The sequence below is a fragment of the Molothrus ater genome, chromosome 2, assembly GCF_012460135.2.
Source record: "Molothrus ater isolate BHLD 08-10-18 breed brown headed cowbird chromosome 2, BPBGC_Mater_1.1, whole genome shotgun sequence".
Lineage (NCBI taxonomy): Eukaryota > Metazoa > Chordata > Aves > Passeriformes > Icteridae > Molothrus > Molothrus ater.
Genome location: NC_050479.2, coordinates 7,071,250 through 7,096,002, shown reverse-complemented (window position 1 = coordinate 7,096,002; position 24,753 = coordinate 7,071,250). Strand labels below are relative to the sequence as shown.

Below are 24,753 nucleotides of genomic sequence, written 5' to 3'. Positions count from 1 at the left end.
CAGTGGCTGTCACCCCTGCATTCACATTCCACACATATTCACCAGGAGGAGGCAGAGGCAGAGGAATGAGGCTTTGCCTGAGCAGCCACAGGAACTCCTGTTACTGAGCTCCCTGGGGACTCCCTGTCACACACAGCAGTGTGCATCCTCGAGCTGCTGCACGTGGCACCTGCTGCAAATAAACTGGGTGGAGCTGAGCAGATGGGCTGAAAGGACTTCCCCTACTTCCACGGGACCCTGCCAGACACTGCTGTGCCAATGGGAGCCAATCCAGCCCATCCCAGACAATGCCTGTAGGACTGTGCTCACAGGTGCTACTGATCCTGAATCCTTACACAGCAAAAGATGCTCTCAACACCCTCACGACTTCTGCCAAACCAATGGCTCAGCCAGGTTTCTGGGAACAGCACAGACATGCTGCTGGCTGACTGCATATGCTGCCATTCAAGAACATAAGAATTTTAATATGAGATAAGAACAGTTATGTTGTTCCTTGAAGTCACTGTGAAGTCACTGAATAGACTGTGACTGAACCTTCCTAAAATCTCATATTGATGGAGGAGGGACAGAGTTTCTCAGCAAATACCAATACCATTCCCAAACTTTGGATCCCCTGTTGTTTTGAGATTTAGAATTTGGGGATTGCCTGTCTTTAAAAGGCAAAATGGTATTTGTTCAATGGCGTAAGAACTATAGATGAAAATAAGTCCTAGGTTTAATCATCATTTTGGTGGCTCTGATATTGTACATCAACAGGTCCATTTAAATTAAGAAACTACTCCATCTAGTATGTGGCATTTTAATATTTGATTAGTTTTCAGCTTTTGAATAATGGCTTTTTGAACAGATGTGATGTGTCACATTTCCTGGCTTTTAGAAGGGAATAGTGAGTCTCATGACCTTTCCCTTCCCAAGAGTTGCTCAGCCACTGAACTCTGATGACTCATGGTGCAAATAATTGTTTCAGTGAGGCTGGGTATTCCAAGCATGGCATTTCATATCCAGTTCGCTTTTCAATGGTTTATTTGTAATTTCTGCTAAACCACAGTTAAAGTTATCCAGCATTTGGCCACTAGGTCAGTGACAGATGACCCTTGCCAACAGCACAGATTGCTTTGAAGGCCAGTATAACTAGAAAACTGAGAATAAATTGATAGGTTAAGAGGTTGTCTGTGGGAACTGATGCCCATCCTCTGTCCAAATGTCACTTTCCAGACTGCAGTGCTGTCATCTGGCTGACCTTCTTCTCTGTTCCTCTGCTGCCCATGGCCTAAAGTAAAAGCATCTCTCTGTAATCAGAGCCGAGTCTGAAAAAGAAGAAACTCTCCAAAATATCCTTTCAGAAAAAAAGAAAGGCTTCTTAAAAACAAGTCCTTGTGCTTTCACCTTTATCACAGCCCACACTACAGCACCAGCACCATCCAGCAACCTAGGATATTTTGTACTTCTGCTCTCAGATTCAATCCAGCCGGGTTAGTCCTGTCCTCGCTGCAATCCTGCGCCTCGGGTTGTTTCTTGGGGCTCTTCCCCCGCAGCAGCACCCCCTTGTCCCCCGTCTGCCACGCCCCTGGTCCCTAGGAGTTGCACTCCTCGCAGTGGCAGGAGAGGATGTAGCGGTAGGTGGCCGTGAGCCGCATGCCCCCCGAGCAGCGCAGCCTCATGGCCTTCAGCTTGGAGGTCTGGGGCCGGCAGCAGTGGCAGCTGGAGCGGAAGGGCTGCTTCAGGACCGTGCTGAAGGACACCATGGGCTCCGAGCGCGACGTCTGGCTGCAGCGGCCTTCGCAGCGAGCCAGCAACACCATCTGCCAGGGGAAGCACAGTGGTTAGTGTTATGAGTAGAAAAGCTGCCCTGTTTTTAAAAAAAAAAAAAAGTTGCAGAGTTCACAAGTTGGGCTGGTTGCCGCCAGGGTGGAGTTCTAACTGTTTGTTGTTTGTTGTTGTTGTTTACAACATTATACCTGAAAACAGGTAGTTTTCATTAACTACCTGTCCTTGATGGCTGAGAATTCCCCTTTTGTCGAGTGGCACCCTGCTGCTTCCTGAAGGATGGCACTCGGATGGTGAAGGGGAGGGGACATCGAGTTGGCACGCAAATGACATTGGAGCCAGCATACAACGGGAGAGACCCCTCACCACACCTAGCCAAAAACCCCTAAAAACAAGAGCCAACACAAAATTGACTGATCAAAGTGAGTCTAGATGTGAGGAATAGAATCTAGTATCCACTAAGACCCTTTTTACCCCTCACCCCAACCTAAAGATGCTGGCTAGAGAGAGGACATCAAATGTCAAGCCAAAAAAGGGGGAATCTCCTGATATTCTCATGAGGATGGAATCCCCAGTTCTGCCCACAGACCAGTGGACAAAGCTGCGCTCTTCCTTCTCTTCCTTCTCCTCTGTGCCATTCCTGGGAGCTGTGGCAGTGTGAGTGTCGACCTGTGAGTCCTCCCCATGGGAGCTGATCACTTTAAATAAAGGCATTAAAAAAGAGAAAGGTCTCCTGCCCTGTTTATTTCAGTTAGGAAACATGTCCCCAGCTCACAGCTGGCACCCGCAGTGGGAGCCTCCTTGCAGCCTGGCTGGGGTTTTGTCACTGCATCCCAGCCCCCACAGTGTGCTTTGCCCCTGGGCTGTGTCTGGGAGGGTGGAGGGGATAAGGTGGGCAGGAGGAATTGCAAGGTTCCTCCTGAAATCCTTGGCACTGACACCAACAAGGACTGCAGGACCTGGACTGACCTTAGGGCTCCAAATGATCTCAGCCAGCCCTGTTTTCCAGATACCATGAGTGCACTCATGACTTGCTGACTCCAGATCCATGGCAGTCAAGCCCTTAAATCATCAGCCAGGCTGATTGTTTATTTGGGTATTTACCATTGTTCTGAGTATACACACCAACTGGTTCTCATGTCTTGAGTTTAGATATATGAACATGTAAAGTAGAAATCTAAAGAAGATGCTCCATTTATTGCTTTAAAGAAGTATGTTTCTAGCTCATTCCTTTGATAAAGATCACCTTGACCATGTATTTGCAATTATATGTGTATCTATGTATCATTGCATCAGTTGTGTCTATATAAAATGCACTGCATGGCATAAAGCAGTGAAAATGCTAAAGTTGAACTGGTTGCCATGAAGATTCCCTAGTGAGATTTTCCAAAAACAGTGCAGCTCCAGGTTTCTTCTTCTGAGTTCAAATGTGAGCTGGGACCAGAGCAAGGTAACTCACACAGCAGGAGGCACTAAGGAAGGAGAGTCCCTGAGCAGTCACCTACTCCCCAACCACCCCTTGAGCAGAGGAGATACAGCATTAAGCACCACATAAATCCTGGAAAGGACCCTCTAAAGCTCAGCAAATGATGTGTTAGAAACAGCTGTTACCACCCTGATAACGGGTGTTGTACAAGTTTGAGCAGACTCCTGTACTTTCATGGGGACAGAAATATTAAATCCATGTCAGCTAATTTTGCTTAACCAACATAAACTTCAATATCAGCTTATTATATCATCTAAAGTAGGAGGTAAAACAGTTGTCTTTCTTATAACCAAGGGAGAACATTACATTTTAACCATGCTACACGTATCTCATGTTTTTTTTCCAGAAAATATGGAAGAACAACTACAAATGTGACAGCAAATACTTGACAGTGTTAAACCTTTTTGGGCTTCTTTCATTACACAAGCTCAACTGGCTGCAAATCTCTAAGTTATGCAAGCAGGTACATCAAATGTTTAATTTTCTTTTTAGTCAGAGTTGTAAGGAAAGATGAGATAAAAGAGAGAGAATATTCCTGAAATCAAGTAGGAAATGCCAGCACTGTCTGTGTCCATGGGAAAGGTTCTGATCATCCATTCTACAGTGCTTAAAAATTACTCTTGCAAGAGTACTTGCATGCTAAATGTTTTGCTTGAAAATGTATTAATGCATTAATATACCAACAACTCCATTTCCAGTCAACACAGGTCACAAAGAAGATGTCTTCATGAGCTGATTATCTGTGCTTGGTACCATTTTGCTTCTTAGTTAGAGATGGGCTTTTGTTACTTTCTGACAAATCTGTCATCCTTTAAGATTTGTAGCATAAATTTGTGGTCTCCTTCCTGTGGTACTGCATATTCATACATAAATTAACTTCAGCTGTTTGTACTAATATGGTGGGAGGGAAATTTCAGTTACTGTTGAGTCACACCTGAGCTTTAGACCCATCAGCTAGGCCAAGCTCCTTAATAGCAGAGTCTTTAGTGTACAGAAAACATGAAAGGGACAATCAGTGCAGTGCTGTCACCCCATTACTCGCAGATAAAGATCCACTTTTCTTCCCTTGCTAAACAAACCTCACTTCCCAGGCAGACAGCTGGTGAAGGTATCTAATTAGACACCAGCTCTGCAGGTATCTAATCCTGCCTGAATTGCAAAGGAAAGGAGCAGACTGGGACATCTGACCCAGTAATTTCCTTCCCAGCATCTTGACAGCCCTTTTTTAGGTGCCCTGCTTTGACCAGTTCACCAGGCTGTGCACTCTCTGTCACAGGCTGCTCCCAAACGTTTGGCTGAACCACTGAATCACAGAATTAACCAGGTTGGAACAGACCTTGGAGATCATCAATACATTTTGGGGATGAAGAGCAATCCAACAGCACCTGACAACTGTTTGAAGGCTTCAGAGGCAACAGAGTTGAAATCTCCTCAGAAGTGGTGCAGGGGGATGCACAACAGCCAGAAATTGCTTTTTTGGGAGGTTCAGAGAGTCCCTAGAGTCCCTTCCAAGCAATCATTTCTATGATTTCAGCCCAAATGTGACAGCACACACTGCTATATAGTGGGGCTGACTTCTGGTGGTTGATGCTTCGGGAGCTGGAAAAATCATTCAGGTTCTGGTACTGTTACCCTAAGAATTTTTATGATGCACGTCTGCTCCTGTATCTGCAGGTACTTTCAAAAAGGCCAATAAAAATAAAACATGCCCTCATGAAACTGGCAGGACTAGAGAAGAGTTGTCCAGAGTAATTATAGGGTAGAAATATCTGATGTGCCAATATCTCTGTCTCAATAGAAACAGCTGGCTTCCTAATGCAAACCCAGCCAATATTTAGTCAATGTACCACTGTATTTATAATTTATTATTTACAATTTATAATTTCTGAGCCTTGCCTTTAAAAACTTGTTTTAATCTGTGGAGGCTCTAATTTTAATCTGCAATTTTACTGGCTACTTAATTCTCCGTAAGATTAAGGTCAGTATTTATAGAATCACACAGTGTTGGTTTTATTCCTTGTTTTTGAATGACAGTGTAAACTCTTACCAATGGCACAAACCCAAGGTGATAAAGTTGAATTTCAGGCTAAAAAAACATCAAATTCCCCATTTTCATACCTTTTTAACCTTCTGGGCTACCTGAAGTCCTAACCAAAATTTACCTTCCTCTTCATAAATCCAGAACAGCACCAGTGGACTTTGGCAGGTGTGCAAATGAGCTGGAAATAGCATGTACTTTGAAAGTTTTGCCTTTTAATCAATTGCTCTGGCTGCTTATTGCTTCATGCACTATAGTGCAATAGAGATTATCACCTAAATAATTAGTAATGCTATGATGCATTGCACAATGATAGAGTGGGTGTGTAAATATAGTAAAAACATGTGGGTATTTCATAACCTGACACCTCTTGGCTCCCCCTGGCCCCTGCACATGTGAGTTTGTGCATGTCACCTTGCAAGGCTGGATCCAGAGGCACAGTGTCCTACAACAAGGGATCTACGGGAGTCTATGAGCAGCTAGGGAAGAATATTATTATCATTATCATTATCATTATCATCATCATCATCATTATCATTACTATTTAAAGTCAATTGTCTCACAGGTACAAAAGAGAGCAACCTGAATCTGAGGCAGTCCTTGACTCTGATCATTTGAGCCGTATTCTGGAAATCCAGAAGCTGTGAACTGGTGTGTTATTAATGGTGTTTGTAGTCCTCTTTTCTGCACCTCCAGCAACAAGCTGAAGCCCAAAAGCAGATGGGCTGAGATGCCTGAGAACAGATTTTCACACAGTTCCCGTGGCCTGGCTGCAAACACGCATTACTGAAAATCTCCTGAGCTACCTCAGGAGTTAATGTCTTCAAACATCTGCTAAATCTTTCTTCATCTGCTCTGTGTCTCCCTGGGCTGGATTCTTCAGTCTGAGACTGTCAGTGGAAGCACACTTCTGGCACATCTGGATGAAGCACTTGTGACAGCCAAAACTGGAATTTAGGAGGCTCTGGGAGCAGTGAGGGAACCCAGCACATTGATGGAGACCAGTGGGTCTCCATGACAGAGGTCAGGGTAAATCCAGGTAGTCAGGAAAGGGAATACCTCATGAGCTGATACAAACATTTCCTTGAAGACAAAGGAAAACAGCTTTTCTGAAACAACATGCCTTCTTCCATCCCCCTTTTGTGTCTCTTTTGTACTTTTTGTTACTATAATAAACTATGTTTCCAAAGGATTTGGAAAACTGTTTTCATCGCCTGCCTGAGGCCACGAGCAAAAGGGATTTTAATGATTAAATTATATTGGCTGGATGTTTAACAAATCTACTTCCCATGTGGGTGCAATTGGCAGCCTCCACAGAGAACCCCAGTGGACATGATCCTTTTTTCAACCAGGACAGACAGCAAACATAATATATCTTACAATTTCTGAAGCCACTTTTGACTTCTGTAACTCTACGCTGCACCAAAAGGGAAAACACATGGAGTGAGAAAGGATATCACAGTGAAACCATCACCCCAAAAAAGGGCAAAGTCTCTGCTTGACACTGTCATTCCAAGCTTCCACAATGGAAACTTGGTGGAAACAAGAGGTACCACAATTCCCGCAGCTGCTCCCACAGAACTTTCCTTTTTTTGTCCTGGTTACATTTTATCACAATGTATATATATAAACAGATATATATAAACAGATCACAATGTATATATATAAACATTTGATCTAGTTTTAATTAGCATGTCTAATATTCCTCTGTGTTTAATATGCTACTAGATCCAGAACAGAAGCCATATGTCTACCAGAATGATTCAGATATCTAAGACCTTAAAACAAAACAAAACAAAACAACAACCAAAAAAAAAAAAAAAACCAACAAAAAAAAACCACCAAAAAACCCCAAACAACATTTAAAAAGCTTGAATTTTCTGGGAAATTATTTCACTTTGTATGGAAACTGTTTTCATTTTCCACTTCATGAGAAAGTCCATACAATTCACAGTATTGTTATAGAAGTGTTCTTGAAACTGTTGTGGCCATTGGGAAGCCAGAATATGTAATAATATCTTCAAACATGATTTCCATTAAAAGCTTGATTTGAAAAGAATCACTGAGTTTTGCAGCCAGAATTGCTAATGTTTATGTCAACACTTTTTTTCCTCAAAGCTTTTGAATGTTTATGGTTTTCATTACAATGCTTTCTGTGTTCTCACTTCCAGCCCCACTCCTAAAGGCCTGATTGCTTTTTTTGCTTTTCTCTGTCATTGGGGAAGCTAAAAATGCATTGTCAATGGGTTCTTTTCCTTCCTTCCTTCCTTCCTTCCTTCCTTCCTTCCTTCCTTCCTTCCTTCCTTCCTTCCTTCCTTCCTTCCTTCCTTCCTTCCTTCCTTCCTTCCTTCCTTCCTTCCTTCCTTCCTTCCTTCCTTCCTTCCTTCCTTCCTTCCTTCCTTCCTTCCTTCCTTCCTTCCTTCCTTCCTTCCTTCCTTCCTTCCTTCCTTCCTCTCTCCCTCCCTCTCCTTTGGTCTGACAGGTGATCACAAAGGTCCAGAGAGGGGAGGACTGTGGCACACAGATCCCTGTAAATGAAAACCACCCACACATCTACCCTTTGTCACTTTTGCCTCTTGCTGAAGTGAACTGCAATAAAATCAATATTGCACAAAGGGATGCACATCTGCAGTTCTCTGTGTTAATGCCATGTGTCTCCCAGATGGTAGGGAGTTCTAGTCTAGCCTAAATGCAAACCAAAAGACCTCTCCTGAATCTCAAGTAATGGGTGATTTTGTTGTTTGGGTTCTTAAGAAGTAGGGCAAAAGTCTCTGGGCTCCCACTGCTGTGAACCAGGCATGGTTATGCAAAACCAGCAGCCAGCAGTGCTGAGAGAGCAGTGTGAGGCAGCCCAGAGCAGAGCAGGCTCCCTGTGCCCCATTTTGAGGCTGTCAGCCACTCTGTGCTGAGCAGGCACAGGATGAGCCTGGCTGCAGAGTTTTGGCCAGGGCAGCAGCTGTGCTGGTGCACAGAGCACCCAGCAGGTCTTATTTCCTGTAGGCACTTCTCTCTGTACTTTATCTCAGCTTCTGTGACCTGCAGCTACCTGTGGCATTCCCTCACCCCTGCACTGATTGTGGGAAGCAAAGAAACTCCTGCACACGAAGGCATTTGCAGCCAGCACTGCATCCATCCCAACTCTGGATCTTCTCCTTGTAAATACTCCCAGGATCCCTGCTGCTGGGGTTTGCCACCAGGCAGGCACCCCTCTTGTGATGAACCCTGTCACACAGCAGCCTCCCATCCCTCTCTTACCCTGCACAGGGCTGGCAAAAGCACTGGAGCTGGCAGTCCTTCCCTTTCCTTAATCTGGGATGTGAGTGCCTGAGGCAAAGCCCCTTCCCATGGGACAGAGGAATGGCCCAGTCATCTGAATGCACTGTGTTAACTCAGACAGAACAAATTAGACAAGACAAAAGGGACTAGCAAGGATTTTCCCATTGTTTCTCCCAATTCTTTTTCTCCACATAATGGCTGTAGGCTACATGCACAGGCTGCTAAGCTACTTTGACACAAAAGTTTTCAGGCTTGAAATCCCAAATGAAAGACAGTCTTGTATTTCTGTCTGCCCCTAAGCCCTACAGTTACCATCCAAGTGTCATTCTGCATGTAAATAAAGGCTTTGAAAAGGGGTTGGGCAGGGAGAAATAAGCAATATTCTTCATAACCTTTTTTTAATTGCCATTTTACAGTTTGGTTATTTATCTCAGCACTTCACCTATAGTAGCTATGAACTATTAAGCCAGATTAAGCGTTTGTTTGAAGGATGGGGTGACTGGGGTGATCTAAATTTCCAAACTAGCTCATCTCCTTGGGACCATCAACTGAGATCCCAAATGTGCTCCCTTCCATCTTGTCATTTACTGCATGTAAGCTTTACCATCATTGTGAATTTCTCTTTTTGAAAAGGTGAAAAGCGAGTCAGCAGCCTTTACCTCCAGTCCCAGTTTTTATGTACACACAGGATATCTTCACATCTGCGTGTCTCTGCTGCTAGATTCTGGTGGATAGGAACTCACACAGAGAAAATCACCCAGAATGGCTCATTTTAACAACTCTTCCCTCGAAGCTGTGAGGGGGTGAGGGGAGCCTTGTTAAAAGCAGGACTGGACTCCTGGTACTGAAGTGATTTCAGCATTTATTATAATGAAAAGAAAGGCCCAAAGCAAGGGGCCCTCGGGCTGAGCAGGAGCGTTCCCATCAAGGATGCTGCAGCGCTGGCGCTGGGGCTCCTTGAGCAGCGATGTCCCCCTGTTCCAGGTGGAGCAACACAGTTTCAGTGGGTCAGAAACCCCTTTTTATCCTGTTTTTTGTCCCTCTGGACTGGTTTATTTTTGGATCCTTCATTTGCATGAAGGTTTAAGGCGCCTGATTGGCCCATGACAGTTCTGTCCAGGCTGGCTCGTGGTGCACTTTGCTTAGGTGTGCTATGGTACGTTGAGTACCACATTGCTTATAACTGCTCTTTTAACCCCTTTTACAATATAATAACCAAACTAACAGTACATCTGTAACAATTATCAAGTATTTTACAACAGTTTCTGACCTATTTTTAACAGCCTTACCTTGGAGCTGCACTTGTAGAGGGGGTGGCTGATGGAGTCGACGTAGTGGTGCCTCATGCAGCGGCTGGGGTCGGAGTCGATGAGGAAGGAGCTCTCTGTTTTACTGTCCGTGTCTCCCATCATCACCAGCAGCGAGAGCATGGAAATCGAAGCTGCGAGTACATGATTTCCCATTGTCGAGGAACTTCTCGCTGGTAACAGCAGAGGGAGGTAGAGCATCAAAAACCCTCCGGATTCTGGAAGCCAGTTCCTTTCCAGGATGGCGAAAAGTCCGGTTTAAGTGTCTGAGCTGTCATTCTTCTTCTCAAGTTGGAGTCTGATGAGATTGTAATCCATCAAAGAATCTCCTGCACAGCTGGAATAAAAGCAACACAAATCACAATCCTGAGCAAAAAGACCTCTCGAGAAAATAGACATAAATTGTATTAAGGCGCTCAGGAACTTTGCTAGCCAAAAAACCTGCTCAGAGTGAACATCATCCCCACAGTAGGAAGGGCATATGGCCTTAAGGAAGGAGATGTCAAGGCCTTGTTATTTTTAGCATTGTTCTATCATTTCAGGGAGATGAAATGACTTTGGACTTTAAACATCACAAGGGGTGCAATGCCACTCTTCTCCACTTGGTGATGAAATTCATCAGAAATTCCTGCAAATCGGAAGGACTTCGTACCCGCTCAGAGTGTCAAGGAGGGGCAAAGCTTGGCTGCCTTCCACATTACAGATGGGCATGGGATGGGGTGTCCCAGGCAGCACATTGAGAGGCTGGAGGCAGGTTGAGCTGTGGCTCTGGAGGCTGCCTGGCCGTGCCCTGCAGCTGCAGGGACAAGGGACATCCCCAGGGTGGAGGGATGCTGAAGGTCCGAGCCAAGGCCTGAGCAAAGTGGTCTCCCAGTGACCTGCACTGCATGAGGAACCACCCGGGCCTCTGGCTGAACTGTCCTGCCCACTGAGTACCAAATTCCCATGCACACACATCCAGGCTTTGTTTGCTTACTTGTCAGGCAGCACTTTCTGGGTGTCAGTCTCTTCCCAGCTAATTAAAGAGCAGCATCTGAAAAATATGTTTATAATTCCATAATATCCAAGTACTATCCCAGCTATCAATTGGGAATAAATATCTTCAGGTGGAGACATATGGCTATCTACCCAGGCATCTGGATTTCTGTTTCATGTTGGAGATGAGGAGATTCTCCAGGAAACAGGTACAGGACAGCCCCTGAAACGCTGCCCAGAGTTTTGTGCCTGCAGGGGAAGGAGAATATCTCCATTAGCTGCTCCTTCACAGTCCCTTGATCCTTCTCACAAAGCCCGTAGTCCTAACTGGGTGATTGATTTCACTTTTACTACAAACAGATATAACTTGAAAGAGCTGTGAATTATCCATCTAAACACAGTCCGATGAAGGATAGTCAAAGGATACTCATCAGTACAGTTAAAAGTGCAAAGACTTTCTGAAGAAACTTAAGATAAAACAGCTCCCTGCTCACAAAGAAATGCTCTGGCAGAGCCTCTTGAGTATTTAAAGAGCTGATGTGTGCCTTTGCTGCCTTATACAAGCCTCTTACAAAATTGTTTTCTGGTTTGCTGGCAGTCCTCTAAACCCACTGATACTCATCTCCCAAACAGCCTCCCCACCAGAGTGCTTGATGATTTGCATATTTCTTTATAGCCTCCTCCAGCACTTCTGTGGGAGGAGTGCCTAGCAGTGACAAACACTTCCAGAGTTCATCCAAGCTGGGATGGCACTGATGTGACAGCCAAAGTCTCATGCTGAGAAGAAATGTTATTAGGGTTGCTCTGTGTGTTAGAGAGACAAAGATGCTCTGTGTTATCAGACATTTTTGTTGTTGTTGTTTCAGGCTATTATCCATGTGCTTAAGTAGGAAAGGAAAAAATTATGTGACTGTGGATTTAAATGACAATACTTTTTTTTTTTCCCCAGAGTCTGACTTATGGCCTGTTATATTTTCCTCAACAAATGGGTCATTTAAAACATAATATAGCTTTGCAGTATAAAGAACTTAAACAAACAACCCTAAACACTCAGGATCTCAGATACAATTATGCACAGCCTCATTCATGTCAATAAATATCCCTCCAAACATTTCAGCAGCATAGGAGAGAAATCTCTGGGTCATGGGAGCTGGGACAGACTCCCTCCCTGAAGTGAACTGTGCTACTCCAGTTCATGCAGATGATGCCCAAGGATTAGCTAACAGGAGGAGGGATGCACTATTTTTTTTCCTCCCTGTTTAACCTTTTACCTACATTCCTATTCTTTTTTGTAAAGAGGCTGACCAAAACATGCTGCTTGGCAAGGTCTCCCTCCAACATAGTTAATCATTATTACACACCCAGTAATTCCCTCTCTGTCCAAATAAATTTTCTTGATATTAGACGGTCTCATTTCATGTGATACTACACCCAGGGATCCCCATTTCCCATTCTCTCTGTCCCACTGTTAATTCTGGGCTTCTATATCTTTCCGTGGTTTTGATCAGTATGATTTAATACAGTGAGAGAAATCTGAAGTGCTGGCTCAGTTTTCAAAGGCTTATCTCCCTAGTTTTCTTCAGGAAATAATTGGATGACACAGAGTCTGCCTCATGAAAACTCTCTGAGAAAGCTGGAAAGACACAGGGAAAAGTGTGAGAAAAGGAACATGGCTGTACCTTCCCCAGGATAAGCACAGAACAAAAAGCATTAACACTTCCACAACCTTTTAAAATTGCCCTGATACTTCACTAAGAAAGAAATGTAGCAGGTTTTGGTAACAATACTTTGAAAGAAGTAAAAAGTATCACATATTTGTAAGAAAAAAGAGAGAAAACCATTGTAGATGCGATCCATCTCTTGTGAAATAAGTGGTTACAGTTGTTTATAGACATAGTGGTAAAATGTGTAGGTATATCTCCTGACATACCTATGGGAAGCATGCACATACATTTTCCAAGCACATATGCTATATATAACATATATAACATATATGGAAGAAGAAGTTTTAGAGAGACACTTAAACACATGGAAGTTAGGGTGTGGATTTTTGATTCTGTAAAAAAAAAAATTCAAAATATTTTCACTTAAATACATCACCCTGATGAGGTATGTTGGAATGATATTTTCCATTTCCAGCTGATATTGAGCAATGGCATTTCACTTGAACTTAGCATTATTATTAATTTTTTAAGTTAAAAATTGCATTCCTTTTGAAATGTTGTCTGAAATTATAAAATCCTAGATAGCACATGCTATCAGGATTGGCATAAGTAGTTTCCAGTCTATACTTCTGTCCAAAAAACAGAAGCAAGTACAATTGTGCTCATAAATCATCATTACAATGACATTTTGTTTCATTTGGAAAAGACACTTTTTTATTAAAATCAACAATTTCACAGAGGAAATTTTCCTTCTATTTCAGCTGTTTTTTCCTCACTTTCTTTCCATGCAAAACCTGTGGTAGATAGCTCATCTACCAAGCTAACCAAAAGGAAACCTAAACCCTCCCACTGTACATCATCCTGTAAAGAAAAAGATTAAAAAGATGCAAATGTAACTTTATATCCTCAGGCTGAAAAATTGCTACAAAAATATATGGCCTAACAGTGGATGAAAATCACTACTTCACATTTTCTTCAGAATTCACTGAGATATGGGAAATACATTTTGTTAGCAATGGCTTTGTTTCCTTTCCATATACCTAATTTTCAGTATTTCACCAAGAGATAACATACTAAACTTGCTACAGCTGTTAGCCTAAAAACTTCATGGAAAAATAGAAGACATCCCAAAGAAAAACTGTATTAACACACAGTCTAAGACTGTATTGCATGTGGACATAGGTGCAAAGTTAGGGTTATTTTTCCAAATCCACGCTCTTATTAACTGCTTTCTGAATAATAAAGATTTCTTATCATAGTTTTAGTATCATTTGGAGAGTGGTGAAGGCTAAGGTTTTGTTTTGCTTTAAGGACAGAAGAACATTCCATCATCTGGAATTATTTAGCCAGTCACTTTGTGAGAACGTAAACAGAAATTCCCTTTTTGCTATGTATCTTGGAAAAAATAAAGAGCTGAGCAATTCTCCCAAGGTCTACTGGATCTGCACAGCTTTTACTCTGGGAGGTGGAAGGGAGCAGTGGAAAAGCTCATTTATGGTGTACTTCTAATTCCCTTAGCCCCACATACTAGGCATGCATATATGTTCAGCTTGGCCTTCATTTGCTGGGCATTTTCTGTGTTTGAGACTCCTGCTTGAAGATGAGGGCACCATTTAAATCACTCAATGCTTTTTGGGTTTTGGAGGATGCCAAAAGCCCATTGAAGCAGCGGTGTGTGTGTATATAAATTAAGCCTGGCCTTGCATGCTGTGCATATTTAGTAAACACAATTACTTGGATCCTACCATGTGGTTCCCTCAATCTGAATTTGTTATGTAAACATAAGAGTTGCAAAGATACTCAGTTTCTCCAAATTCCAGACCTAAAAAGTGTCACTAACCACATATGTGTATATATATGTGTGTGTGTGTGTGTGTCAATTCACTGCTGCTGTTCTGACCAAAAAAGCACCACAAAGTTCTTCATGAGACAAAAATGGATTTCTCAAGAACTTTATCAAATTTAGAAAAGTTTTGATTTTCCAGGAAGATAAGGATTTGGGAGCTTCACTCTCCAAGGTCTTGATTGGAGTGGAAACAACTGTGATGGGTAAATTACTCAGGCTCCACAAGGGTTTGTTCCACAGGGTTGAATTCTCCTCTGCCATCACAAAGGCAGCATGGTCTGTTCCCAAAGATCCTTCAGCACCCACAGCACTCAGGTGGCTTCCAGCCCACACAGCCATCCACACCATGCCTGGGAAGGAGCTTGGGAAGCGCTGTGGGGCTGAATCACACCAGTGACAATCTGAGCCATTCCAGAGGCTCATGGAGTAGGAGAGGCAACCCCAGATGAGAGGCTGACCCTGCTTCCTGTAGCACCACCTCACAGCCTTTGTCAGTTCCAGCATCTCTTTTAGCTCTGTAAGTAAATGCAATCATCTTCTTATCTAGGTATTTTACTCTGGTCATTCCTGTGCCAGCAGTGAAGGAGCTGGCCTCCTGTGCATGCTATCAAAAATCCTCACTTCACTCTGCAGCTGCCTATCAAAACGCCTGACAGAGCCACTGAGTGGCCACGTGGCAGCCAGGCAGCAGCAGCAGGTGAGCACAGGCAACCTCAGTTGTCTGAGAAATGCCTCCACACAACACTGGAACAGGTTTCTTCCCATCCTGAGGCAAGGCAAACACCAAACCAAATATTTTGAGTGAGACCCTTACAGCTCTAAATAACTGAATGTTCCCCCAACGTCTTGTTGTGCTTAATAGGTTTTGCTCTCCTGACATCCAGCTGTGCTGGAGCTTGTCCCCTTCCATGCCAAGGGGAATGTCTTCATCCATGGTCCAGGAGCTCCATCCACCCATCACACAGCAGGGCAGTGTGTGCCTGCACAGAGGATACAGAAACGACATACACTCCTGGCCAGAGCTGGCACCAGCTGGTGGGCAAGAGGAGAGAGGAAGGAAAAAGGCAGCAAGAAGGAAAACAGGCTCAAGAGAAGGAAATTTAAGCCTCTTTATCTGGTCGTCCATGGTAGAGAATTCCATCCTTTGGTCCTACTAAAGCTGTGATGAGAGAAACTCCTGGAAACCATTTTTCACTATGAGACTTTGTTAAGTCTTTTAATATTTCAAGAGATGAATGCCTGTGACTGTAAGCAGACTGATAAAAGTAAAAAAACTAGGAAGACCATGGCATATGAAGCATAAGAAGCAACATGGCAATTGCAGCAAACACAATGGAAGCACCCTGGGAGCCTCAGGACACATGGGGCTGGTTCCCTGGGCTCATTTAAGGCCCCAAAATTGTTCCCACCATGGGGACCCAGGTGCATGAGGTGGAACAAATCCAGCTGAATGGCACTTGAGCTGCCTGAACTTCCCTCTGCTTTTGAAGTTCCCAAGAATATTTCCAGCCCTTCAGGTACTAGGAGAGGGGGAGCAGGAGGTGCCTTCCTGCTCAGCAGTTGAAATAACAAACTCCAGTGGGTACTGCGGGCTGGCGCCCGGCCAGCAGACAGGCACAGGCCAACACGGAGAAAAGGGTTTAATGCACTCCCAAAGAATAACTACTGGGGGACAAAAGAGTGCTTGTATTTTTATTCTTTCCTTTTCCTGCTTCCAGGAAGCTTTAAATAGATTGATTAGGGGCATGCATGGGATATCTCTCTAATGAGGGAGTAGAGCCTTTTAATGGTGAGGTGATGCCAGCCTTGGATTATTTCTTTATTCTTGTGTTTCACTGAATAGCAGAGTAGTCATGGTCTCGAGTCTCAGACAGCAGAGGAATACAATTTTCCACTTGGTCATCCATCCAGAGGGTGCTGGATGGGATTACTCCTTGGTGAAGCACCAGGTGCAGAGTTGAGCAGTCTAGGGCTGCCCATCCCTCCCAGGAGGCAAACCAGCAAGGGTGGCTGCTGGCTACAGTGCAAGTGTTCCCAGCCAAGCATTAGCTATAGGATTTGCTTCAGTAATTACCTCTACTTCAGTCTTATGACCCAACAGGAGGCAAAATTACTCTTGGCCAAATTACAAGTTGCTGAGAGGTCTAGGGCATTCAGGCATGTGTCCTCTACCTGTTGGAGTGTGTTACAAGCAGGTGGGCAGTTTTTGTTCTCTGTCTTTTGCATATTTTCCAGCAAACTCAAAGCCTGTAGTTATCCATAGATGCAGGAGTAGGAATGGGTCTTTTTATTCTCTAACATTAAGCAAACACATCACTGCCACTGTGACCAGCAGAGAGTGTTATGCATGCCGGAGACAGCACATGATTGAAGGGGATGTTCCCTCTCTTCTGACCCCAGGGGCAAAATCCTTTCCTCTTTTATACACAGGCAGCATTCAGACCACCATCCATATACCTCATCCTCTGATAATTAGGGAACCTAAATATTTGGCTCATGGTAACAATTCTGTGTCTTCTAACAAGGGGAGCAGCGTTCCCCTAGGTCCCACTCCCTTTGAGCCGTGCTGCTATGACAGCAATGTGATTGTCACTGCCATGGTATGCTTAACCTTTGCCAAACCAGAGCTGAGGCATTAACTCAGATCCTCAGCCCACATGTCTTAAAGGGCAATGTAACCTGTGCTGCCTCAGCCCAGCACAGTCTGCAGCTCAGTAATAACAAGCACGAAAATGTGACAAGCGAGAGCCGTAAAAATGATTGATGCAGCTAGAAAAATAACAAAGGGAAGCTGAAAAATAGCAATGAGGAGGAGGAATTCCTGGGACCAGTGTCTCCATGGCACCAGCAGCCCCCTACTCTCACACAGAAGAGAGGCTACACTCCAGTAGAAGGGATCTCCATACCACACAATGAAATTCCAGCAAACAGGACAAGGACTGATGGTGTCTGGAAGTGGTAGTGCCACTGCTACCCGGATAAGAGTTTGAATTAGATTATGTGAGAAAAGGAGGAATATATAGACGACCAGCTGCTCAAAGGCTTACTACAACCTTGCTTTTATTGTTCTGCTAAGTTAGAGGTGGGGCATCAGAGGGATTCCTAACATACCGCTACTGAGAAATTTTAATATGTTCCACACTGACACATATAAAAAGGAAATAACAGCTGATCACAGCCAGCAGAGACTGCAACATCTCTTTATATGCATGCACAGAAGGGTGGTCAAAGTGGGGTGCTCTTGGCTCAGACACCTGAGCTAACCTGACCCAACTAATCCATTCTCCTGCCACTGAGTTGAGTTTCAGCAAAAGGACTGTCAAGTGTGAGGTCAGGCAGCAGAAAAAAAAAGGTGATCTGGACATGGCTATTCACCCCATCCTGAGATACCAGGACATGGAGAAGGGCAGGGGAGCTGAGAGGCAGAACACTTAACACTGATGAAAAGAAACACGTGTTTACACAAGCGACAATGATCCGGGGGAACAAGATATCACAGAGGGCAAAAGTTTAGCTGGGCTCAGCCAAGGGACCTGTTGTGTATGGGGGGGTTACAGTCACAGGGGTTTCATTTCTGAAGAGTTTTTGGAAGTTATAAACCCTCAGGACTCTGAGAGCTCACTGGATGGGGTTAGGGAAAAATCCTTTGCCCCAGCAAGTTACCCCATAGCTACTGCCACAGGGACTTTGTCTTTGATGGGGCCGCTTCCAGAGGTGGATTGCTCAAATAACAATTTGCTCAAATAACAGGGGGCTACAGTCTCATGTAGCAAAACCTTCCTAAAACTCACAGGGACAAATCCCTCCCCATACTCAGAAGGAGTATGAGACAGAGAAAATTGTAATACTTATAATATAGCTATCAAATATTTATAATTGTAATTAAAATAGTGATTGGGAGGTGGGGAGGGGGAAAGAGAGGACTTTGTTTCCTTTCAGTTAAACAAACAATCCACCAGACAAGTTGCAAAAATTAATGTCTCAGTGGTTTCATGCAAGCTTTCACCATAGATAGTCAATTCTCTCCAAGTTCCAAGGACAACCCTGAGCACCTCCTAGTGCATCTGAGAGCTGTCAAGCCAGGCAGGGAGCAAAGTCAGCCCCAGAAGAAACGGGAAATGAAGCCAGCCATGGGAGGATTCCCTGTCAAATGAGTCACAGCAGGCATCAATGTGAGTTCCCAAGGAGGTGGTTTATTTCCCTCCCACCTGGGCAGGAAAGACTGCAGCCCTGGCCAGGTAAGAGAGCAAGAATATGCAGATGCTGCCACAAGCCTCAAAGGTGAGTGAGGGCTGGTTCCAGGGGAAGATGGCTTTTGTGGAAATCAGCCATGCCTACCTGGGGTACTCCTACTGCAAACTGTACCCAAGACTGTCCATAACAAATATCCTGCTCTACAAAGGCCAGTCATCAGCACACATTAATCTGATCCAAACCAGGCACTGCACAAACCCAGGAAAACTACATAGGACACTTTCAGGTAGAGAAATGAGCCTGTAACTAATCATCAGCAGCCCCTAATTATACCCTGTCCCTAAATCGAATTACCTTTTACTTTGTAAATTTGAAATACCTATTCCTCCCACATTTGTTTTTAACAGGGAAATCTTAAAACATTGTTTTATAATACAAAATAATATTTCATTAGCAGCAAGAGCATATCAGTGTATATATAAGTCACATTGGGAATCCCCGATTCAAGCTGATGAGTAGTTACTTGTCAAATAGTTCTATTTAGGTCCAGGAAATTATTCATGTGTATGACTACTCACAGATATGACTAAGGTCCCACAGCAAGAGCAAAAGTGAGCATTATTAGTAAATCAAAAGGAAGGGGGAAAAATAATAGGTACAGGTCCTAAAATGTAGATATATTCTTTCAAGGAGGGACAAATAGCAGCACTGTGATTATTACAGCCACACTTATTGCCACACCAGGCAGCTGGATTGCTTCTATTAGAAAATAACTGTGCAATAAAGTACTGATTTCAAGTGAGTTTGCCCCCATTACTGGTTTTAAAAAAACTTTTGCCAGTTCTTTTTCAACAGGCAGAGTTCCTTCCCCTCAGCCACAGTTATAAAGCTTTAGGAAATGTAAGTACCATGTATATACATGTATATACTGTAAGTAACATATATAGGAAATATATGTTTCATCTCTAAAGAGCTGCAGAAACCTTAAGCAGTTACTTGCCATGCTGTCTCTCCCTGGCAGAAACAAGTAAGATGTGTTATAGGGAGGCTATGAGAGAAGTTTCAATGAACTTGCAGGGTAGGATAAGAAATCTGCCTGGCAGCCCCACGGGAGTCAGTGCACACACACAGGCACGCACAAATCCAGGTTTGTCACAAGAAAATCTCCCTCGGGCACACACTGCGTGTGGCACTGCAGCAGCAGCTGACCCAGCCCTAGACTGGGCTTCTTTGTCACTCTGTTCTTTGCTGCCGGAGCCACTGAACTTTTCCAGATGAGTTCACTCACCTGAGTCCCGGCAGGAGCCGGGGCTCGTCCTCCGGGCAGTGTCGGCTGCCGAGCCCCGCAGTTCCCTACGCTGACACTTGCTCACAGCGGCGAAATCCTTCCTTGGTCCCAGGGAAGCGGAGAGCAGTCATGCTGGTGCCTCTGGCGCTGACACACAGGGAAATGATCGGCCGGGAGCGGAGCAGAGCCTCCCTCTCTCCTTCTGGGGTCGCGCAGCATCCTCCGTGTCACCGGGCACCTACCAGATATAGCCCGGGCACCCAGCAGAGCCAGGCACAGCGGCTTTCCCCACAGCTCTCGGCCAATAAAGAGTGCGGGCTGAATCTGTCCTAACCCACGAGCAGCGCTGTCCGGGCCATTGGAAAGCCTCGCGGAAGTTTGGATAAATAACAACGTGCGAATTGTGAGCGCTCCCGCGAAGAGTGAGGCGCAGAGCTAGAAATAAATATCGCCTGTTGTTTCAGATTGTTCCAGCAGATGACTGGCAAGAGAACAGCAGGCGTAAGTAGTGGTAGAAGTAAAGAGTCCAGCTTTAAAGCAGCAGGCTTGCCCGTGTTCATAGAGCCCTACCGTAGCGGGACAAAGGGGGTGCTGGCGATCCCAGCGCTCTCCCGGTGATTCCAGGGCTGAGCCCTGCGTGTCCACTCAGCCCAGAGCCACAAGCTCTGGCCAGCCTTGAGCTGCAGACTGCAGCCCAGCATGCTCACCAGAATAGGTGTTTAACCAAGTTGCTCAGAAGCACCCTGGGCCACCTATCTGACCACATACAGGCAGCCTTCAGACAGGAGATAAGAACACAAGAATAAGGAGACACAGGGACTAGAGCTGTGTTGATTCCATTTAAACAAGATTTAATTTAAAAAACAAGGAGAACATGTCTTTGTCAGATAAAGAGAATAAGCACACAGTTTAAGTCCGTGTAACACTCAAAATCTGTAGGAATCTCTTATTTGCATGCTTACCTTTGGAAAATGCACCACTCCTTCCTTCCTTCCCTCAAACCCTTTGGAGAGCTGCAAGAGGTCCTGTTACTCCCAAATGCTTTTGTTCTTCTGTCCCTCCGTCACATGGCTTGCCTTTTATATTTGCAACACACAAAAGTTAGGGCTGTTGTTTAAGAGAGAGAGGGAGAGAGAGGGAGAGAGGGGGAATGTCAAATGGAAAAGTGCCATTGCAGTCATATATCAATCAGGGCAGCAGCAGCAGCTCGCTGGCAAATGGGAATTCCACAGAAATGTGAAGCTCTTGTTATCTGAGAAATCACAAAACACCACCAGCCAAGCTCCCTTCTGCAGGGACTTCTTATAATTGGCAAGCCAGGAAATAGAGGAAATGTAGGTGTTTTTTTAATCGCTGTTATTGTTTCAGATCTGGAGATAAGGAGGCTGTGGCATGTGTAAATCAGTGGAATATAAATCCTGAATATAAATCCTGAATCAAATTCCTTCCTAAGCAAAGGGACCATGTGCAAGATAAAGAAAACCACTGAGAAGCACGGGAATGGAGCTAAGTGAAGAATCTGACAGTAATGATTTAAAGAATTTGATAACTGTTTGCACTTGGAAAATACCCATAGAAAAACTACCTGCTCCCTGGATTACTCATTAATCTCCTTTTTTTTTTCTGACCAGTTTTTCTTAGGCTTTTTTAACTGTGATTGATCTCAGATATTCTTAATTCAAGATATGGTGCTTCACTACAATTGGTCAACTAAATCATCTGACATTCCCTGGCTCTCCAGTTGGTTAAACAGGCAAGCATTTTCTGTATAAATATTTCTCTGTAAACCTGCAATTCCCCTGCTTCCAACAACCTGCCCTGAAATCATGAAGTTTCTGTTAAATAAACTCAGAATTTTGCTCAGAGAAGAGAACATTGTATTTCTACTTTACACTCCTTTCTCTGAAGAAGGCCAAGTTTGAAAGAAGTTATCCTTAAAATATTTTATAAAATACTATGGGTGTATGCAAAAAACCAAACAAACAAGAAAAAGCCCTGAGAGGCTGAAGGGAGGTTCCATCCACTGGAAAACCCCTCTTACAACAAACACATCACAGCTCTGGATGCACCAAACCCTATTCCCTGCAGAGCAGGGTGTTTCTCTTCCCTGTGGAGTGCCCCCTAGTCATCCTGCAGGATTGTGTGAAACACAGATCTAAGCTGGTTAATTAAAAAATAGGCAACATAGCTGGCCATTCACAAGCTGGATCTGTTCTGGCCAGCAGATGGACAGGGCTCTGTGTCAATTGTGTTTGAACTCTAAAGGCAAGTTGGTATTTGATGGATGATGTTATTAGCTAAATGTCTTATGTGGTATAAGATCAAAGAACAGATGGGAATTATGCCTTAAAATAGAATAATCTAAAAGGGGGATGGCTTTTAGATGAGTTAGCATCATGGAAACAATAAAGGAGACTTTCTTGGGCTTGCTTTGCTGCACAGCCAGGTTTGACTGGTGGGATAAACAAACAACCCACTTAGGACCACAATTCTTAGGATGTCAGTTTTGCAGCCCATTTCTCCCTTCATATTCAGTGTTTACATTATTTTGCCTCTTGAGTCAGCCTTGTGTTTCTCTCCCTGACCAAATGTGTCCAGCTCTTTGTTTCCTTGCAGATGCCACTGAGGTCACCCAGGGTGGGTGGTGGCAAAGCTCAGCAGCACCTTCACCTCGCTGTAACCACAGACTGAGACTGCTGCTCTGGCACAGCTCTCACCTTAAACAGAGAGAGCACACACAGAAACCTTTTTTAATTTACCCTACACCCTCCTGTAAAATCAAGGCTATTGGTCGCTGTACTGCTGTGTTGTCTGTCTTTTTCCACTGGCAAGCAAGTGATTTAAATAGTCTGGTTGCTTTCACTAAGAACCTCCCATGTGCAAGACAAAGTAGCTTCTGGATGAAATCCTCCAGGAGACAGTAGATATCCTCACTGAAAATGGTACCTTAGGGTTTTTTTCTGGCACCACTTAGGCTTCTTATCTTTGTGTCATCTGCAGGTGAAAATATCTGTGTTGTATTTTTGCTGAGTGCTAAGCATACTAAACAATTATCAATAATTCCTCAAACAGTGGCATTTTTGAGATGTAGTGCTCAGCAGTTTGCTACCACAGCACAAATCCTTAGGACAGGAAAATCAGCAATTAATTGACTTGCAATTTTTTTATCTTCAGCTCCCAGACTCTGTTTGGCAGCCGGTGGAAGTTAATCAGCAATTAATTGACTGCACAGCTTGGTGACTTATAAACTGACACTCTCATTTGTGGCCTTCTGAATGAACTTGCACATGATCACAAGCTCAAAAGTAGAAACATTTAATGTAGCCTCCCCCCAACTCAAGAACACTGTGGTCCATAACTTTTTCATAGCTGCTCATAAATCTTTAGCCTCTCTCAAAAGCTGTGCCTTAATCCCACCCATAAAACCAGACATTTTGAAGAAACAAATAAAAGCAGAAAGAACAGGAGCTCAGAGCTCAGTTTTCAAAGACCACTAGACATCTGAGATGACCCCGGATATCAGATAATATTTCCAGAAGATTTAAGGTATTCTGCTCCCATCAGTTCTGATCTGAGTTCCCTTCAGAAGAGGCTTATCTCACTTAGAAGTATTGGCCTGAAAACTAAATTTAGGCTCTTCCAGAAGCAAATGAAGAGTTTCCATTCCAAATTACTTTCAGTACAGGCCCAATTTAGATTGACATCAATAGCAGTTTTTCTCTCTGTGAACATATTCTGCTGATTTAGTTGAACTAAATATATGTAATTTTTTTTTAATAGAGAATAAAGTGAGATAAATCCCTTCCTTGTAGTGTCAGGATGTAATTTAGAAGAGGTGGAGATCCACTACTTCATAGAGTTCTATCAACCTCCCTAGTTCAATCCCCATAAAGTGCATTGGAGACCTGCAGCCCTATTCTTTATTCCACCACCACTATATGACCTACAAGACTCATGTTCATCCTCAGAAAGGCATTGGACTACCATTAGCTGCAGTTCAATGGGACACAAATATTTGCCCTGTTGGCATCATCAGCCTCATGTTCCTTCCTCAAAGGAGCAGGATTTCACCTCTCCATCATGCATGTGTTGTGAAATGCATTCAAACTTGTGCAGAAAACACAACATTTCATTTTCATCTTAAGGATTTCCCAGTGCTGCAATTTTGACATTCTGAGACAGCAGGTAACAGACCTCAAAATCATCAAACATTCTGTCAGAACAGGCATTGCATGGTATCTGTGCTGGTTGTGCCTGCAAAGACCAGAAAAGGAGCACAAACACAAGGACAACCTTTAAATGTAGATACACACTCACACACAGTGACATAAACATTGCACCCTTTGCTGGAAGCAGTTGGAGGGAGTGGGATGCTCAGGAATGCAGTTCAGGGAAAGGCCATGCTTTGTTCCATTATTGAATTGGTGAAGGAGGGTTTATATCTGGGGATTGGCCATCAGTATTCCTCTCATAGCTGTGAATGTAGGAGGAACTGAAAGCATTGTAATGGCAATCTGCAGCAACAAAAAATGTAATACTTACATTATGAATTTATACTTTGTAAGAGGTACTCAGAATTCTTAGAGGAAGTTTTTTTCTATCATTTTAATAATAAAAATAAATATTAGGCAAATAATATTCCCAATAAATAAAACTACATAACCACTTTCAGCAATGAAGGAGCAGGTGGCACAGAAATCTGTTTAGACACTCAAAGCTTTTCATCTTTCTCCCCATGGTGCTTTATCTCAGATTTGTTATGCAAGGATATTTAAATACCTAAACACACATAATCTTCTGTAAACTAAATGGGTCTCTTCTTTCAATGTTTGTATGTATTAATGAATGTGTGCTGTTAAGAAACAGTAAATGGAAATGTTTATTCAGTAATTTACACAAATACTGTTATTAC

At 43.7% G+C, this 24,753-nt stretch overlaps 1 protein-coding gene across 5 annotated transcripts; it reads right to left on the bottom strand.

The window, feature by feature from the left end:
- Nucleotides 1–783: 783 nt before the first annotated feature.
- Nucleotides 784–20,924, bottom strand: NDP (norrin cystine knot growth factor NDP). 5 transcript variants are annotated; one of them, XM_036388035.2, is made up of 5 exons: nt 20,804–20,924; nt 19,842–20,322; nt 10,851–10,907; nt 9,857–10,211; nt 784–1,802 (listed from the first exon to the last, which is right to left on the bottom strand). In XM_036388035.2, exons 4-5 carry the CDS (start codon nt 10,073–10,075, stop codon nt 1,575–1,577), a joined length of 447 nt encoding a protein of 148 aa, XP_036243928.1. In that variant the 5' UTR covers nt 10,076–10,211; nt 10,851–10,907; nt 19,842–20,322; nt 20,804–20,924; the 3' UTR covers nt 784–1,574. The 5 variants fall into 5 exon arrangements, with proteins under 5 accessions (XP_036243928.1, XP_036243937.1, XP_036243920.1 ...); XM_036388044.2 differs by lacking the exon at nt 10,851–10,907; XM_036388027.2 differs by lacking the exon at nt 10,851–10,907 and having other exon boundaries at nt 19,842–20,276.
- Nucleotides 20,925–24,753: the final 3,829 nt, after the last annotated feature.